The 18,959-nt window shown below is 40.5% G+C and overlaps 1 protein-coding gene across 19 annotated transcripts in view; it reads right to left on the bottom strand.

Annotated features, from left to right (window-relative positions):
- Positions 1-245: 245 nt before the first annotated feature.
- Positions 246-18,959, bottom strand: part of ppip5k1b (diphosphoinositol pentakisphosphate kinase 1b) — a 56,608-nt gene continuing 37,894 nt past the window's right edge. For 9 of the 19 annotated variants that reach the window (XM_008410720.2, XM_008410722.2, XM_008410723.2 and 6 more), the window contains 6 exons: positions 15,374-15,523; positions 12,370-12,432; positions 8,547-8,702; positions 4,124-4,261; positions 2,740-2,853; positions 247-1,735 (listed from right to left, as the gene is read on the bottom strand). In XM_008410720.2, the coding sequence (XP_008408942.1) occupies positions 1,638-1,735; positions 2,740-2,853; positions 4,124-4,261; positions 8,547-8,702; positions 12,370-12,432; positions 15,374-15,523 (719 nt within the window). In that variant the 3' untranslated portion in view covers positions 247-1,637. Of the gene's footprint in view, positions 1,736-2,739; positions 2,854-4,123; positions 4,262-8,546; positions 8,703-12,369; positions 12,433-15,373; positions 15,524-18,959 lie in introns of all 19 variants that reach the window. The other 10 variants (XM_008410736.2, XM_008410737.2, XM_008410738.2 and 7 more) reach the window with 7 other exon arrangements.

Raw genomic sequence — 18,959 nt, 5'->3', positions numbered from 1 at the left:
TTTGCTAACTCCTAAACAGAGTTCCCGTGGCGTAAAATAAAAGGGATGGGTGGTTCTTCAACTCTGGAAATATCTTCATTTCCAAAATAACCAAATTTATTGTTATCATACGGAAGAGGATTAGGGCCACCGAAAAAAGAAAAAAAGAATTCTGACTTTAAAGTCAGAATTCTGACATTAAAGTCAGAAATCTGAGATTAAAGTCAGAATTCAGAGATTAAAGACAGAATTCTGAGATTAAAGACAGAATTCTGACTTTAAAGACAGAATTCTTGTTTTTTTTTCTCTCGGTGGCCCTAATCCTCTTCTGTATTATCGTGAGGAAAAAGCAGCCATCTTTCTTTACCCAGCTAAGCGCTACGCTACGTCATATAACAGGAGAAAACTTGTCCGTTTAACGACTAATGAGAAGCCAGAGAAAGTGAGCGAAGGCCACAGGAGACCTCATTATAGTTTAATAGCTGATAGCTGTGCAGAACATAAAGCATAATTCATGATTTCCTCGTTAATCGTGACACAGTAGAACAATATGAAGTACCTTCCAAAGCTTGAAGCCCTCAGCTCACTGACCCTTATGTCAGCATAACGCCGACAAAACTTATTTGGATCAGTTCTTTACCTGAGCGCAGTTAGAAATGAGCTCCAAAAATAATTTACATTATTAAAACGTGACTTTGATTGGGCAGGACAGCAGATCGAGGCAGCATACAGCAAGCGAACTAATCCTAATTCTGATGTCAGATTAGCCCTAATCTAGTGGTTTCTTCAATTCCAACACTGCATTGTTTTCTGATTACCTGACGTGATTTTATATATAAAAAAAGAGGCACATTTCCAATGTGTTTGCTTCTAATAAACGGCACATACACACAAGTGAATAACACAATCAGAGTGGTGTGAATATTACAGAGGAAATCTGTGTCTGAAAAAAGAACAAAATAACGTTAAAAATCTAAACCTACACTTTTTTGGTCAATATGAAGAAACTACTAATCCCACAGAGGACAAAAATACAATTTATCACTGTGATCTGACGTCATGAGTTCACACAATAACCTCTGATTGGCTTTCAATTTGAAATCTCATCATTTGGACCTTCGTTAAAAAGAACAAATAAATAAAAACGAAGCCATGATTGGAAGGACAGAGGTCTAAAACTCCAGTAGCAAACAGGCTTTTTCTAGTTCAGGCATAAACTGATGGAGGTGTAAGATGCCAGTCTGGGGAAATCCACACAGCAGGAGGTTCCTTCCACAGTCGGCTTCTGGGGTAAATGTTAATGACGGCACAATCAGCAGAAAAAAAAAATGTTTAAAGCTTTTTAGCTCGACATATTTGGTAAATTTGGAATAAAAAAAAAAAGTAAGCAGGCACTTGATGCGACGGCACTGAAAAACGTATGAAAGGCACATGTGTGTGTGAAAGCTGGTGTGAGATGCTCAGAGCGTTCCTCAGTGGAAATGTGTCACCAAACCGAAGGACGGTTCAGAGAACAACGGCTCCAGTCCGTGTCAAAGTCTGAGTGCGTTCTGGAGCAGGGCTGGGAACAGAGCTGCTTCTGAGAGAAAACTCTGACACGTCCTTCGCACAGCCTGCTCAGCGGCGCCGAGGTTCTCTGGTCGCTCAGAGAGGCAGAGCTACTCGCTGAAGCTGAAGTTGAGGCCGAGGCCAGAGCTGTCGGTGGTTGGGGACGAAGGGCCCGCACTGGACACGGCGCTGGACGGGATGCTGCCGACTGCTCAGGAAAACAAAAAAAAAAAAAAAAAAAAAGGAAGATGAAAGCCACAACATGTACAGAAATGTGCATAAAATATTTAAAAAGAAAAACAAAAACGGGTATCTGATCTAATGTGGTGATTTTATGCAACAACCAACCGATAAACACACCATCAAGTTTTAGAAATTATCTTCACCAGGTTCTAAAATGATTTGGTTCTAATGTCAAATGTGGTTAAAAATGTTACTCACTGTCATTATTTAGGCCCGGGAACAAAAGGAGAGAGAGAAAAAAAAAAGACTTTTCTGAAAGATACGAGCAGAGACTGATAGGAGAAGAAGTGAGTAAGCAGAAAAGTCTTATAGCTTTGTACTATACTACACTATATAAATCAACAGGTACTATACAAATCAACAGTGTGGCATCAAAACCAACAGGAAGCATGCGGAGGCTTCATAGGAGAAGAAAAGAAAAACAAATCGAGTCACAGCTAAGAGGGATGAACTGGGTTGTTGAAACTGTTCTGTTGTTTCTACCAAGTGCTATTTAGCAGCAACGTTCCTGCTGATTTTGCTTCAGAGAGGAGAGTTTGTGTCTCAGATATTTATGTTTGCTGTTTGTACACTCAAACAGCTGGTAACTATAGAAAAAGACTGAAACGCCAATTATTTTTCTGCCTCTATTTTGGCGCCCCTTTTAGCACGGCACCCACACGCCTAGTGCTGTGCTAACCCTTTGCGCCGCTGGTCTTCATGATGCTGTTTTTAACATTTAGGAGACCTCTGGATGGAGTTTGCGACACTTGATTTGTTGACTTTATGTTTTTTAACCAAACAAAAAAAGAAATAAATAAAAAATCAAATTTCCTTGCACTTTATGATCATGTCCGACTTTGTGTTGCGTATTTACTTTAGAGTGGAGCTTCTCTAAAAACTCCACCTGGCAGATACCCATCACCAGGGATGCGAAAGGAGTCAACTTCTTGTGTGACATTATAAAAACCACCATGCTGTTAGACTTACGCCACAGAGGCTGACCCGGCGGACGGAGCGACGCCTCCGATCCGGAGGAGGACAGAGGCTGCTGAGGGCTGTAGAGAGACGTCTGACTTTGAGAGTCAAACAAACCAGAAAGTGCTGCAGAAGAAACAGAAACATCAGGCTCAAGTTCTGCTTTTCCCTGGACGTAAACTCAAATCCGACCGCATTACGGCAAACTGTAGTCAGAGTGGAGAGACGTGGATCGAATGAGACTCCATAACAAGTAAAGCCGTTTACTGAGGATAAAGCTGGAGCTGAAACAAAAGTTTGGCACATTTACTACACAGCCTATGTTTGTGCACTTTATATTGAGTTTGAAATAAATTTAAATATCATGAAGCTTTGTAAATGTACTTTATTTTTAAAAGCCAACAGCTCTTGTCTGAACTGTGCGCTGAGTGAAGTAAAACCAGAGAGGACAGTCTGAAGTAGAGGGACAGAAAAGGAGGAAGGAACCAAGGAGGTTAAAGTTGAATGTGTTTTTAGTTCAAGCCTCTGAAAAAACGACCCCAATTGTTAACGCATGTTGCATTTGAACGACATCAACGTAGATAATTAGCAGTTTGGTCTTCATGCGTAACGTTTCAGGCATGTTTTGAAGACTAGCTGATCATATTTAAACATCGGCGTCGTGTCAAAGCCCCACAATCCACCACGGTTTAAAAACATCCATACAGGAACAGACCCGTCACAGTGGAACACTTTACTGGACGATAAATTATTCCAGTAATTTGAAAACGTTTTGAGAGAATTTTTAAGTAACATATTTAAAATGGCACAATAATTCAAGTTTACCACCTCAAAGACTAATAAACTGTAATTCTGTAAAGAAGACTTTACATTGGCGGCGGAATAGTTCAAGTAACACACACAAAAAAATCCCAACAAAAAACAGGAAATAAAATGGAAATTAAAATAAAAACACACAATCAAAACCTTAAATAAATAAAATGGAATAGAGTCTCTAAACAAATTATTTCTTCAAAAAATATTAAACGTCAGAATGGAAATCATCGGGTGAATTTTACTTTATCCCGATTAATTGATTTATTGCTTTTTTGTAACGAGGTTTACATTGGCTCAAAACAAACAAAAAAAAGCTATTTTTACTTATTATTTTCCTCATCATATCAAACATAAACTAAACTTTATTAAATCATTTCGCTAAGAAAAATAAAACAAAGTTACCTGCTATGAACAATCATCATCATAATCAAGTCCAGACAACAGCAGCTCAATCACATAATTATAAAATGTTTATGTTTTTGACGCCTTTTCTAAAGTCAGACATATTATAAAGTTGTATAAGTGCTGAATTTTCTCCAAACATCAACATCAGTGAGTGTTGAGCTCCCATAAGACCCACCTTTCATGGCTTTGGCCTGGGCCTCCCCGCTGCTCTCACACACTTTGCTGAGGAACTCCTCCACCTGCTTCAGAGAGAGAGAGTTGTGCAGCGTCTCCAGCGGGTAGATAGAGGGCACCATAGAGCAGCCTTCGAATCCTGCGGTTTAAAGAGGAGAGAGACAGAAAGAGAGAGACGCTTTACTGTACCAGATCACTGGGTGTTGGGAGAGGAGAGGGGAAAATAACCAACTCTGAGCTTATTGGTTCTTCCTCAGGCAGCTGCTAGATCACTCCATGCCAAACCAAAAACAAAACAACCGAGCTACAGCGAGACGAGACGAGACGAGACGAGTTGAGACGAGAAAAGACGAGACGAGACGAGAAAAGACGAGACGAGAAAAGACGAGACGGCCTTTTTGGGTCGGTTAGATGTGGCAGCACAACAACATGAGTCTCAGTTAATCAGAGCCACGTTATAAAAACACCCGTGAGTTTTCTCACCGGTTAATCGGCGAACGTCAAGGGGAACGTTGAGTCGTGTGTACGCAGGAACGTGTTGCGTACTCCGTAACCATGGCAACACAATGATTACAGTACATGACACGGGAGTTTGAAGGTACTTTGAAAGTGAAGATATGGCATTAGTAACACCCGTCACCTTCCTAAAATAATGGCTTAAATAATCGTCTTTTGGCAATTAAGAGGTGGTGATTTTTATTGCAAAAATAATTTTTGGCAAAAAAAAAAAAACAAAACAAAAACTTATTTTATGAAGGCGACTATGATTTTTTTTTTTTAAACCTTAAAGTTGTAGTCACGGTTATGAACAACAGACCTTTTGAATTTGAAGGAAGAGAAATAGGAAATGTCAGAGTTTAAAATGTACTTAAAAAGTTGGATTTATTTAGGATTTAAAGGAACCGAGAAGTGAGGAAGTAGCGATCATCCAGTGGAGAGTTTAACTATTTTACAGTGAATCCTGCACCTTGTCGGTTGAACACAAGTTAATTGTAAAATAAAAACAAACGCTGGTTAGGACTTGACTGAAACTACAACGAAAAATTAAATGTAGTCATGACTTCCAGTAAAACCAGCAAGTCTGTCCCAGACAGGAGGAGCTTCCTCTTTATACCCACCTTTAAAAAGAACCAACATCACAGGTACAAAATGCCCAACCCAAGAAAACAGGAAGAGAAAAAAGAATGAAATGTGACCCTGCTGTAACCCAACACAGCATCCAGGCACTAAGACGGAGCGCTTCCACCTCTGAACCTCTGGAGCAGGATCAGTAAACCTGGTTAAATTTACCGATTCTCGGGGGGAATCACGCCTCAACTGGCAGCCTTTTAGCAAAATACAAACAAAAAAAGCATCACTTCTCAAAGGCTTTAGGTCAATCTGACAGGTTTTACCCCATTTCATTTCCAAAAACAAAAGCACCCAGGTTCTTCAAATTCACTCTTAATTTTTAAGCATTTCCATGAATCATGCCAATAAAAATAAATCCTAAAAATGTTTCGGTCTCACATCTCGCATATTAAGTCATTTTGGTTCTGCTCTCCATGTGGGTCAGCTGACCCAGATTATCCGAACCCTGACCAAAACCAAAGGATTGTGCTTCACTTCCTGATGGTAGCTCTTCACTATAGAAGCCTGTCCTAGGCCTGGGCAATAAATCGATTTAAGTGATTAATCGGATTTTCTGTTTTTGAAGATTTCATTTTTTGGAAAAATGTAGACATTTTTTCCATCCCACCAATCCACTTGTTGGGTTTCCAGAGTGACGTTAACCCACCCGAGAACCGCCATCTTGTTTGACAAGCTTCTATTTTGACTCAGAAGAAATTACTGAAATAAAAGTCATTTGTAATTTTTTAAAGAAAAATGAGGGTAAAGAATAAATTTAAATTGAATTTGGTAATAATAAAAATAAATCAGATATTTTTAAGTCATATTGCCCAGTCCTCACAGGTACTTAGCAAGCCAGTGGATCTCTTTTCTTTATCACCGATATCTGATACAGTTCAGAGTTCATTCAGGGACAGACTCCTGCATCTTAGGGGCACAAAGAAGCCGTTATAGCAGATCCTTCCTCCACAAGCTCTATAACCTTATATTCCAGTATTTTCTGTGAATAGTCTATTTTTTTAATGTAGAAACATACATGCGCAAGTGTGGGTATTTATCGTATCGTTTATCGTGATAAATGTTGATTTATCACCGTCATGATAAATTCCATTAATGCCGTTTAAAATAATCCCAAAACTGTTTTGTCAGGATTCATAGTTTTACTATTTTCTCCACTGTTTAATAAAAGCATCATTAAATACCAATAAATTTGTAAATACAGTTACTGTGTTCAGTTTAATGATAGAAATCACACATCTTTATGTAGCTAGAGTCCTAAAGAAGTGTATAACAAATACGAATGTTTTTCAATACATTATTTATGTTTGTGAGGCTTTAATTGCTGTGAGAGTCAGTCATAAAATGACCTTAAAACATGTAAGAAGTAGGTTTTATCAATATTACAAAAGTATCGTAAAATATCGCGATAAAACTTTAACTCCATATCGCCCAGCCTTAACATGCACATTTTTAAATCAACCTACTCAGTTGCACATTTCTTTGAATCCAAATTATGTTGTTTTTACTATTATTATGCACAGGCTCTTATCCCTACTTTGTTTTTCATATTTTTACCTTTTTGTGAATCTGAATGCTTTGGCCTGCCTGCCACTTTGCTGCTGTCACACTGAGGGGAAATAAGAGTCATTTCTGTTCTACTCTAGTATCTAATAAAGAAGGTCAATAATTTTCTTCCACTGACACAATACAGTAAGACCAGCTGCATAAAAGATTCACACAGAAGCACCAGATAAAGAGCAGAAAATGACAGAAGCTGATGATCCACTCCAACGTGGGCCACCTGGCCGTGAAGTCTCCTGGGAGAGCGGCGGTGTACCGACACCGAGCCGCGCTCTTGCTCTTTAAAAGGCCTAATTGGTGCCATTAATACCAGACGATGCTCTCTGAAAACACATCGGTGCTGAAGAAAAAATGTCTCTTCTCACATCCACTCCCACAAGCCTGAAACTAAACCAAGAGGGGGCCTGATTCTCCTTTTAGTATCATTATCTTTAGATCATTGTCTTTATGATAAAAGTGATGCTTAACATCTCTGCTACCTGAAAACTAATATCCATATTATGAGTTTATTTAAAATTTTTGCTTATGTTTTTTTAATCCAGACGTTAAGATAATAGATAATACATCACATTCACGTATATCCTAAACTGTGTAATTAAAATGTTATCTTACTTTTGCTGCTCTGGGAAGAGTACAAAAAAAGGACATGTCATCTATTTCTGTGTAGAATTGATTTTCATGGTATTTTTACAGAAGGTTTTGACATTGTGAATCTCTGATATGGATAATGTGAATCGATACTTTTATTTCCATTCAGTTTTAATCATATTTATCACGGCTGTGACTAACGACTATTTTATTAATCGATTTTTTTCCTGTTGATTAATCATACAACAAAAGTGGCGCATTCTGCAGATATTTAATTTAACCACTTAAGATTTTCTTATACAATATTAGAAATGCATCAAAAGATGGGAAAAAAAATTTAATTATTTTTTAAAATACAAACATTTTATTGCCTAAAATGCAAGAACATAGCATTCCTTTAATAAACGCTCGGTCATTTGTAGCAAAGGACGCATCTGCAGCTAAAATATATCTAAAAGCTCAATCTTTTCTGCTGGACTTAATGCTGTGTGGGGCTGATCTGTTGATTATTCTGTCGATTAATCGATTAATAACTGGATAGCAAAAGATGCTAAGATATCTTATAGGATTTGAACCTGGTAAAACTATGTCACCTGACGAGTTTAGCAAAGAACATACTTACAGACATAGAAGGATGTTTTCATTTTAAATGCAAAAATGTAGAAGCTTTTCTTAGTTTTTACCTAAATACAGGTCTGAGTGTTTTTTTCTTTCAAATGGCCTTTTTTTTTTAAGTTAACGATTAATTGATTACTAAATTAGTTGACGATTATTTCAATCACAGATTAATCGCAATTAATAGTTTCAGACCCACTTATTAATTAAATTTTCTACTCTGTAAATGATTCTAAATTTTGTCAGCTAAATACAGAGAGGAAGACGATGCTGTCTTCCTCGGTCAGCATGCAAGCGTTTTTAACACTGTAGTCATGAAACAGACCCACCACTAGAAAAACCAGAGACAACAACAGGCAGGAAACCAAGCCACGACAACCAACGCAGGAGGCTTCAGCTGATGCAAAGCTCAGAGGGCATCGACGGCAGCCATCTTTCGCCTATACCGGTCCGAAGGCGCAAGACGGGCGTGGGGGGGGAAGGGTTGGGGGGAAGGGTGGGGGGAAAGCGCGCGGGCTACAGGGGCTGACCGTGGAGACAGTCGGAGAGCTCTAGGCCGCACGTCAGCTGGGTCCTGAGGAGGTGCAGGTGGTAGGGGCAGTGGTGCAGGTGATAGGAGAAGGACCTGTCCAAGGCGACAGAGTCAAACCCTTGCAGCGCCAGCTCAGCGAGTTCATCTGAGGGCTCTGAGGGAGGAGAGGCAGAGGACAGAGAGAGGAGGAAGATGACAGCACAGCGGAGCAGCAGGAGGAACATGAGGAGAGGCGGGAGCTAAGGAGCTTAAAACTACGGCATCTTTAGACTGGACGACCCGAGACACCACTTCTCTTTTCTCGAAGGTCTTAAGTGTGTCGACTGACAGAAACACCCTGATTCTGGTTTTGTTTTGTTGTCACGCTTCCATTTTTCAGATTAAACAACTAATTTCAGACCAAGATAACAGCAAAACAGGGCCACTCCAGGTGTCAGGGACCGGTGACCTGCAACATTTCAATGCGTCTCTACTTCAACACACCTGAGTCAAATAATGAGGTCATTGACAGGAGCCTCGAGAATCTGACTACACTTAGGAGGTGATTCAGATACTTGATGAAGTGTGTTGGACCAGAGAGGCATCTAAGAGTTGCAGGACACTAGCCCTCAAGTACTGGGATTGCCCACTCCTGTTCTAGAGGGATTTTGGTCTGCTCTTTCTTGAAGAACTATTGTTTACCATCATACCCACAACATTCCAATCGAGTTGCAGTCTGGACTTGAATCGGCCAGTTCAAGGCAGACAAATGTGACCCATACACGGCTTTTTCCACCGAAATCTGAACAGCCCAATTCCAATCGTTTCACTCCCCAAAAATCCGATCTGTGCCACTTCCGCACATGGAACTAAAAATCTTGCATGGCAGTAATTTATTCCCATTCACTTCGATACCCTTAAATAAAATCCAGCAGATCCAATAGCAGGTTTGAGACAAAACCTGCAATTGGACCTACCGAGACGAGGTCACACCTGTAGACCGACAAGCTGAGCAAGCAGAGGCCCGTGGTAACTCTGGGGGAGCTGCAGACATCCACAGCTCAGAGTCAGAGAATCTGTCCAACAGGACAACTATTAGTCATTAAAGTCCCAACTCTGGCTTTTCAGGAAGAGTGGCAAGAAGTCGTTGATTGGGGGGGGGGAACACAAACAAGAAGCCCTGTTTAAAGTTGGCCACAAGCTGTACTGGAAACACACCGAACATGTTTAACAAAAAATAAATAAAGTTTGAACTTTTGGGTCTACACGCAAAGCTAAACTCAGAACAATCTTAAAAAAAAAAAAAAAAAAGTTTAGCTTTAGAAGGGCTGGACGTCAATCTACTAACAAATGTGAACACAGAACCAGAGCCACAACGGTTCAGATTAAAGCATATTCTAACGTTAGACTGGCCCAGTCAAAGTCCAGATGAGAGCCAACAGAAAAGAGAGATGTGATTTTTTACACTTTCCCACTCTCTAGATGTGCAGGGCTAGCAAAGACACACCACCAAAACATCTGCCGCTGTCACCGCTTTCAAATATTTATCAGGTCATTATATTTTAGGTTACCTGCATTTCGAAAATATATTGGAACAGGTGATCTGAATCTCATCTGTATCCATCAAAATATTCAGTTTTACAGCTCACATTTAAAGATGTACATTACCACCATTATTTGTGTAGTTTCAGTGTTTCTCTATAAAACGTAAAGATACAGATCTGAAAGAAAAGATCATGTGTTTGGAAACAATCTGTCTGATAAAACCATTTACTGAATTATCAGGAAAATACAAGGAAGGTGCCAAGAACAGGCAACATTCGACTTCTTTGTTTGTATAAGACGCATAAAAATATACAATCAAGAAAAGTGTTCACGTACGAGTTCTGTTGATTCAGTTCCAAGTCGTTCATCCATTTTCATCCGTTCTTTGAATGAATTGCAAATTCGATACAAGGTCACAGCTACTGACGCAAGCAGCACATCCAAGTGTTTTTAATGATGTTGAGATTTTGAGGCTGTCCTGATCGATAGACACCCGTTCAACCATCCGTCTGCCGGGAACAAAGGCTTTGTGCTACAATAATATTAGTAAAGTTTAGTAAAGTCAAGCAGCAACAAGCCAATAAGAACAGCTTCCTTGTTGTGGGTGTCAAATCTAAGATGTGCTTTCTGACTCATAAGTAGCACAAAAGGCAAAAAAGCATCATTTTGGGGGGTGGGTCACATCTTTTTAAATGTGTTTTTAAAGTAAAAAATGTGGGCAAAAAAGAGAAAGAATTAAAAAAAAATAAGACTCTTTATACTCCATCAGTTACTTTGGATAACATTTGAACAAACTGGTCATATTTCTTCAAGTTTTTGACATTTGGTGAATTTATTTTTGTCTCCCTTATTCTCAACAGATTACAATTAAGATAAAAAATAATAATATATAAGCATCTGATAATTAAGTAATCCTTCTGGTCTAAGAGTCAAAGTCTACCTAAAATGCAAGGCCAGGTTTTCTTCCAACAACAAATGACAGAAAATCTTTCTGTAAACTGCACAAAACAAGCAACACAAGTCCCACTTTGCACACTGGGAACCGGTGCAAACACCATGAGGTTCACGCCTTTCAGACCCCAATGTACCACAACTATAGTGAACATAGTAAATATCAGTTTAAATTTAACACTAAAGAGGCATAAAGCAACTGTCAACATGCCAGAATGTGTAAAAACCCACCAGACACCCACAAACCAGAGGCCTAACTCGTAATCAGTTTAGTTGGGAAATTAGATAAATTAATGACAAAATTTAACATGCTCCAAAATTTTAACACAATTGATCACACTTATTTTATGTACAGACGTCTTGAGCCAGAACCTTTGTGTCTGCGTGTTTCTGGTACGACACAAGCGACATGCGCAACAGCGATGGACGACGAAGCTGCTTCTCTTTTCCCGGTGGGAGTTCATTTGTTCATGAGTTAGCCTATCAACTGTGCTTAAGAACTGACTACTAAAATATCACAATAGTGACTCTAATAACTTCTCATAGTCTTATCTTACACTGTGCAGAAGCTTCATTCACCTGAAAACACAGGATATTTTATACTGGAGATGAAACTGACAGCATGACCAACTTTCTGATTAACCATCTGGACACTTGGGGACAATAAAAATAAAAATTTAGTTTCTAGATAGTCTGTTGACTTTTAAATATGTAAAAACACAAAATGAGAGAGTGATGTCACGTTAAAAATAAAACCGAATTCAGCAGAATGCACACCTTTGAACCCGATATACACGCCCTATTCAGAACTGCACTAAATCAGCTGAAGTCCTCCAAAGATGTGACAGGGATTCTCCACAACATCTCCTTTATGTTCTCATTTTTACACCACAACCCACATCAATACACAGAGAAACAGAAGACCACAGCCTTTGGAAAGTACAAATGACTCAAAAAGGAACAAAAGGCTTTGAGTGAGTATAAGTTATGTGCACACAGATCGTCTACACGTGGAAATATATCCGAGGAAGAAGATATATTCCATAAAGAGAACAATTTGTGAGGAAACGGCAGAATCAGGGAGGTAAATTAACCTTGAACAGGCAGAGCAGGTGGTGTTAGCAGTGCAGGCTGAAAACAACACAAGGCTCATCAAACACCGAGGCTGTGCGGTGAAACAGAAACTCTGATGGAAAAATAAATGAAAACGTTCATTCGATGTCATTGACTCAGTCAAATCTCCACATCCCCAAAGGTGGTTTTTCTTTTTTTTACCCCCCCACAAAAGGGTCATGCAAGATGAACTAGAGAATTGTCGAAGTATACTTGAAGAAAAGCGGACATACCATTGGTCGGATGCCTGGCAAACGACACAGAAAACCTCTTTACTGCAGGCATAGAGAGCAGTTCTGAGGAGATAAGAGAGGTAACTGGGATTACTGGAGGTGCTGGTATCTGTGCCAGTCTGTCGGCCTGCGTGCTCTTCAAAGAAATGAAAAAAATAAAATAAAAAAAGAGAGGAGGAAACACATAAATAGGGCAGAGTTGGCTTTCTGATTCATACACATTTTGCCAACAACGCTGAGGGAAAATGAAGAGAAGAGTGAAAAGTATATAAAAAAAAAAAGGTTGAAAATTTGATCTGAATTTGATCTTTTAGTCAAACGAAAAGATGCATAACTTGTAATAATCTGTCAATACATAAAATGTCAATAAAATACACTAAGACATGCTGACGTAATCCAGAGCAAAGACAAAATTGTCAATTTGTTACAGGTGTCTCTACCTGCTGGGTATAAACAAAACACCAGGAAGTAAAAACATGTAAAAAAAATCTCTCAACACACTCTGAACCACATTGAGTTTCTCAGTCCACATTGAAACATTCTGAAGTTTTACAGAGGAAAATAACTTATTTTCTGTCCATGTGCAATTGCGCTGCACTGGTTACAGTTTGGGAGCACACATTTTATTCCAACGGTGCAAAATCTATAGGTAAATAAAAGTAAAATATTGAAATATAACATGGTGACATATGTTATATAGTTTTAGACAAATTAAAAGAGTATCTGAGGGACTGATCTGCTTTCTCCAATGTTGAAAAAAAATCTATAGTAACATATGCAACCATAAAGTCTAAAACATAAAATTAAATAAAAATAATAATAAAGATTTTCCCAAGAGCCAGCTCTCCGGGTCAGGGGGGTCGTCCTGCCTCAAGTGGAGGAGTTCAAGTTTCTGGGGATCTTGTTCACGAATGAGGGAAGAAGGGAGCGGGAGATCGACAGGCGGATTGGGGCAGCGTCTGCCGTGAAGCGGGCGTTGTACCGGTCCGTCGTGGTGAAAAGAGAGCTGAGCCAAAAAGCGAAGCTCTTGATTCACCGGTCGATCTACGTTCCCACCCTCATCTATGGTCATGAGCTTTGGGTCATGACTGAAAGAACGAGATCCCAGATACAAGCGGCCGAAATGGGTTTCCCCCGCAGGGTGAAACCCATTTCCCCCGCAGGGTGAAACCCCCGCAGGGTGAAACCCATTTCTGGGACTCGGTCCCAGATGACCGAGTCATCAGTCATCTGGGACCGAGTCATCGGTCATCTGGGAGTCCCTCCCAGCTCGGTCATCTGGGAGGGACTCAGAGTAGAGTCGCTGCTCCTCCACGTCGAGAGGAGCCAGTTGAGGTGGCTCGGGCATCTGGTCAGGATGCCTCCTGGACGCCTCCCTGTGAGGTGTTCCGGGCATGTCCCACCGGAAGGAGGCCTCGGGGAAGACCCAGGACACGCTGGCGGGACTATGTCTCTCGCCTGGGAACGCCTTATGATTCCCCCGGAGGAGCTGGAAGAAGTGGCTGGGGAGAGGGAAGTCTGGGCCTCCCTTCTGAAGCTGCTGCCCTCGCGACCCGACCCCAGATAAGCGGAAGAAAATGGATGGATAAAGATTTTAAAAACAATTGCAGAAGCGCCTCAGCCAGAAATGTCACTTCCCATTTTACTGACGGTCTGAATTGAAGCATCTCTCCTGTTACATTAAAGTGCTGGCCTTGTTCGGCTCTTCCCGCTTTTTCAGAACCCTCTGCTGTTCCTCTGCATTTGACACCAGAACACGCCGACCTTCGACACGGAGGGGTTAAAGGTTCAGCACTTTGGTTTTCAGGTCCTAAAGGAGATTTTCTGCTTCTTCTTCTTCAGACTCTTTTATAAACATGGAGTTCCCCAAGATCCTACGCTAGGACCGATATACATATATGTATTTTAGTTATTTACAAGTTTCTCTCGAGGTTTAAATTTAACCTACTCTCCAGGTCTGTCAGAGTAAAACCCAGATTACCTGTAACTTCCTACAACTTGATGAGAATGTAAGCCCTTTAGCGCCCCTCGGACAGGTTTTCAGGAGTTTGGTTTGGTGTCTTAATTCCAGTGAAGAGAAGTCTTCAAGATTTAAAGTTTTAGCCGACTTCAGCAATTTAAATAAAGACAAAATGAACATTTTCGAATGAGTTTGATCACATGGGTCTGTTTTTTCTTTCTCTTACTGAGCTGCACAACAACTGCCTGGGGATAATAAGTATGATTGCTTGAATGAAACGTTGATTGGTTCATATACTCACCCTTAGTCATTCTTACTGTTGGTGCTGTGAAGTTTCAGTATCAGAGCAACACCACTAGGTGGAAAAATTCCTGCTGTGCACAATTTAATCCCAACTCAAATAACTTACCATTTATGGTGTGATTATGCTGTGCGGCGTAAATGTAGGCGATCGTTAAGAAATCTTGGTGAGTGCAAAGAGAGTTGCTGCTTTTTACCAGTAGCAGCGTGAGGAAATTTTTTTTAAATCAGATTGGATTATTTCCAGTTGAATTACTGGCCCTTGTAGTGAGGATTACCACAAAATGTGAGTAGAAGAAAAAAAGGAAAACAGCAGCCAGGATTTGGGCTTCCAGCCTCCAAAGCTACTTTAGGACAGATTATTAAATTCCACAAATGAGGAGACAGCGCCACGGCATGCAGCAAAAAAAAAAAAAATCAAACCTTTTTAATCCCCAAGCAGGCAGAGGTGTGATGGTGACAGTTAGTGCCTAAAGCGTTGAACACTCCCAACATGCGCCTGCATGCAAAACATTTACCACACAGCCAGTCACTCTGCGATCAGATCAGTGTCGCCAAAACTTTAGAGGAGAGACGGGATGTTTTGAAATTTCATGGGAAAGGAGGGAAATAGAACAGGAAAGAACTGCCAATTGTTCCAAGACGAGACCAGCAGAAGCAAAAAAAAAAAAAAAGAATAATAATAAAAAAGGTGAAGGGCGGAGATGTGGACACCCGACCCCACAGACACCGCTGTGAACGTACCGAACATGCCAATCTTGCACGGCAGACTGCCGGGGGACAGAGGCGGTTTTCGGTGGTGGTGGTGCTGGGTGCGGACGTAATCCCGCAAGTTGGGGGCGCTAGAGGACACCCCAAGGGCTGAGGCACTGAAGAGGCCAGAGCAGAGCGAGCCTGTGTGAGGACGAGTCAGGGGGAGGAGGAGGGAAGGGGTGGTGAAGGGTGGATGGGTGGGTGGGAGTGGAAGTATGACCGGTGAGTCGTTTTATTTACACACCATGCAGGTATTTTTCCAAACAAAGAGTCAGGTTTCTTGTTTTTATTAAATGTGTTTACATTGAATTAGGGCTGGACAATATGGCTGAAGACTGTTCCATGGTGTAAGTGTTTCATATCAGCTCATGTCCATAGTTTATATCCGACATGGTGCCAAACTGCTGGCCTGACCTTTCATGACCTTTTCTGGTTTATCCACAGTTTTCATTACACACCAGTTGTTGATTTTTAAGCTACTCAGTAGGCTGTTGCTAGGTAACCACAGAGTGAGTGAGGTAGTTCAAGCCACCAAACCTAGCTTAGAGGATGAGTGGCTAAAGCCTTTCCTCTGCCTAGATCTCCCAGAATGCCATACGGTTCTCTGGATTGGAGATACTCGTCATCTTCCTAAAATAACGGACTAATTAACTTTTTGCCAAAAATGACTGTTTTTGTCTCTTCTGACAGACCTTTATTTCGAGAAGGTGGCCATACTGAACCCTTAATATTAAATCAGAAGTATTGATATTGCTAATTGTCCAGCCCTGCAATGCAGACGGTTACCCGAGTGAAGTTGCCCCCCACCTTCTTCAGATCAGAAGATCTTTTGACCTTTAACAAAGGTTTAAAGGTCAAAAGGTAACCTAGCCCCAACCCTACATACTTTTACAAAATCAAATTGACCTTTAAAGTTTCATTCATATCTTCAAAGCCAAAGTAGCACAAACAACAATTTTTGCTGCACAAACGTAGTTGAGTTGATTGACACCAATTTTGTCTGATTTGAAGATGATGTGTGTGGGTGTGTGTGTGGGGGGTGCAGGTTGACCTTTCATGACCTCTGGAGACATTTCTTAATATCTTTAACATGACAGCGGCACAAACGAATATTTCTGCTGCACAAACGCAGCACAAATCATTTTTGAGATCATTTTTGTCTGATTTGAAGAAGGTGGGGGAGAAACTTCACTCAGGTCAGACGGTTCTGTGCAAAACTATTCACAGCTCCTAAAGTTATAAACACAAACCTTGATGTGATTTTATCACACAAACACAAAGTTACGTTAAGTTTTTCTTTTTAGTTTAAAACTAAAAATCTTTAAAGTGTGGTGTCCATGTGTTTGTATTGAGCTCTTGTTTAAGGTGAACCTTGGATTAGCTTTGATTGCACTGTGCTTAGCTTTATTCATCTTTCCCACATCATCATACTGCCACTACCATGTCAGACCATTGGGATGGTGCTTTTATGGTTCAGGTGCAGCGTTTTGTGGCACATGAAGCATTTTGCACCCGAGCCAAAATGCTTCACTTCAATCTCATCAACTTCTTCCACATATTTGCTGCATCCCTTACATACTTTGCTCCAAAATCCTCCTGTGATGAAATAGAGGTAACCTCTCATCCAGACATTTCTCTAACAATGCCGTGTGAGTTATTTTGGTCACATCCCATGGAGTCAACTTCATTAAAATTGTCTGAATAGCCAGTCAGCGGCGCAATGTAGGTGCTGGAAAGATGAAATCTGAGGTCACCTGTGTTTAATTTTTGGTTTCCATTTATAATATCAATGACTTCCTTCACTCACATACTGCAGTAATAGCAGAAAGCTGCTGGGATGCTTTTCTTTAGCAGGGACTTGACTGATGAAGATGAATGGATTGACTTTGGAAAGCTCAATACAAACATGCGCCACATTTTTTTTTTTTTTTTTAGATTTTTATTACTAAAAGGTTTTGTAAACAATGCACCATTTTCCATCCACTGATTGTCTACAGCACTTATCCGTGCGGGACAGTGAGGGGCCATGGATGGGTCGCCAGTCTATCACAGGGAAACAGAGAACAAACAAGCACAAACACTCATTCCTACGGGCAGCTCAGCGTAACCGCTAATGAAGCAGGAATACCCGAAGCTCACACATGCATGTACAGGAAGAACATGCAAACTGCATGCAGAAAGGCCAGGTCAGGCTTCGACTTGGTTTATTCCTCAGTGAAGACACCTACTTCAGGACGACGACATGAAATCCCCCAAAAACTACATTTAAATGTGAAAAATGTGAAAAGGTTTGACTGTGAACATTTTTACAAAGCACTAAATGAACCACATAACGCATTAGAATATGTGGTCAGTCACATTTTTTGTCAACTCAATGCTGGAAGTGTTTTAAACTTCCAGGATTGATTCGGCACCAAATTCAGCACCACTTTGATTTAACATGCCAGGTGTGGCATGTAGTTTTATTCTAGTATTGCCATGACTGTATTCTTGTAATAGGACTTCATTCTTGTAATTAAAAAAAGATTAAAATATCTGGACCGTTCCATTGTTGACCTGAATTCAAAGGCCAAATAAACTGCAGTTGCCAGACAAGATGGCCGCCCTGTGGGCGCTGACATCACTTTGAACTGTGAAAACCCAAGGAGTTTATTGGTGAAAAAAGAAAATCCAGATTTTCCAAAAACGTAAATCTTCAAAAACCAAAAATTTGATTGACAGATAAAATGAATTTGCGGCCCTCGTTGGAGTGTGAATACTTTTGAAAATCACTGTATGAATCGCTACTAAATAATCAATGCAACTCCTGATAAATTTAGCGCTGAAGCCGTATGAACATTTGCCATCATGCACCCCAGGTGACAGCAGGACTGTTTCTGCAAGGTGTTAATGCGCTAACATTTTGTTCAGACAATGCAGGAAACAAAGCAGGTGGTTCTGTCCTCAGTCTCCTTGGTGCATCAGAGCCTTCACAAGGAGTTACTGTGAAGCTTTCAGACGGTCATCGTTTATCTCTTGATCACATATTGGTACGATGTACCTTTAACCTCAACTTAAGGAAAAAAAGATGCAAACAATCAGTAAATATCCACAGTGACAAGGAGGCTTAATAGAAACTTCTGTTTATTCAGAAGAGCTAAGTTGAATTTGATTAAAAGACAATCAGAGTCGTCCAGGTGACATTGAGCAGTAAGTAGGGAAGCTGTTAGCGTGCTAATGAAGAACACGTGACAGAAAGCCTTTCTGTCCCTCTGATGTCACATTCCTGCTTTCATGGTTTTCTCCACGCAGCTCCGATTAGGTAGCAGACTCGTGCCTGAGAGCGCCGCCATTTTCTGAGGCTTATTAGACGTTAAATTCCCCTGGAAACGCTGAGCTCTGGGGGGAAAAAAAGCCCTTGAAGTGTTCTTTGAAGTTGTGGTAGACCGAGTAAAAGATTTAAAAATATACATCATGTCAAACTCAAATTGCATCAATACCAGTTTATATTTGTAGGAGGAAAAGAACGGGCAACTTCAACTCAATTTGCCTCTTCTGTGTCGTACACTACATCAATTTAAAATTGCAGTGTGGTGCA

Source organism: Poecilia reticulata, linkage group LG6, assembly GCF_000633615.1.
Source record: "Poecilia reticulata strain Guanapo linkage group LG6, Guppy_female_1.0+MT, whole genome shotgun sequence".
In the NCBI taxonomy this organism is placed as follows: domain Eukaryota; kingdom Metazoa; phylum Chordata; class Actinopteri; order Cyprinodontiformes; family Poeciliidae; genus Poecilia; species Poecilia reticulata.
This window is presented reverse-complemented; position numbering and strand designations above follow the sequence as displayed.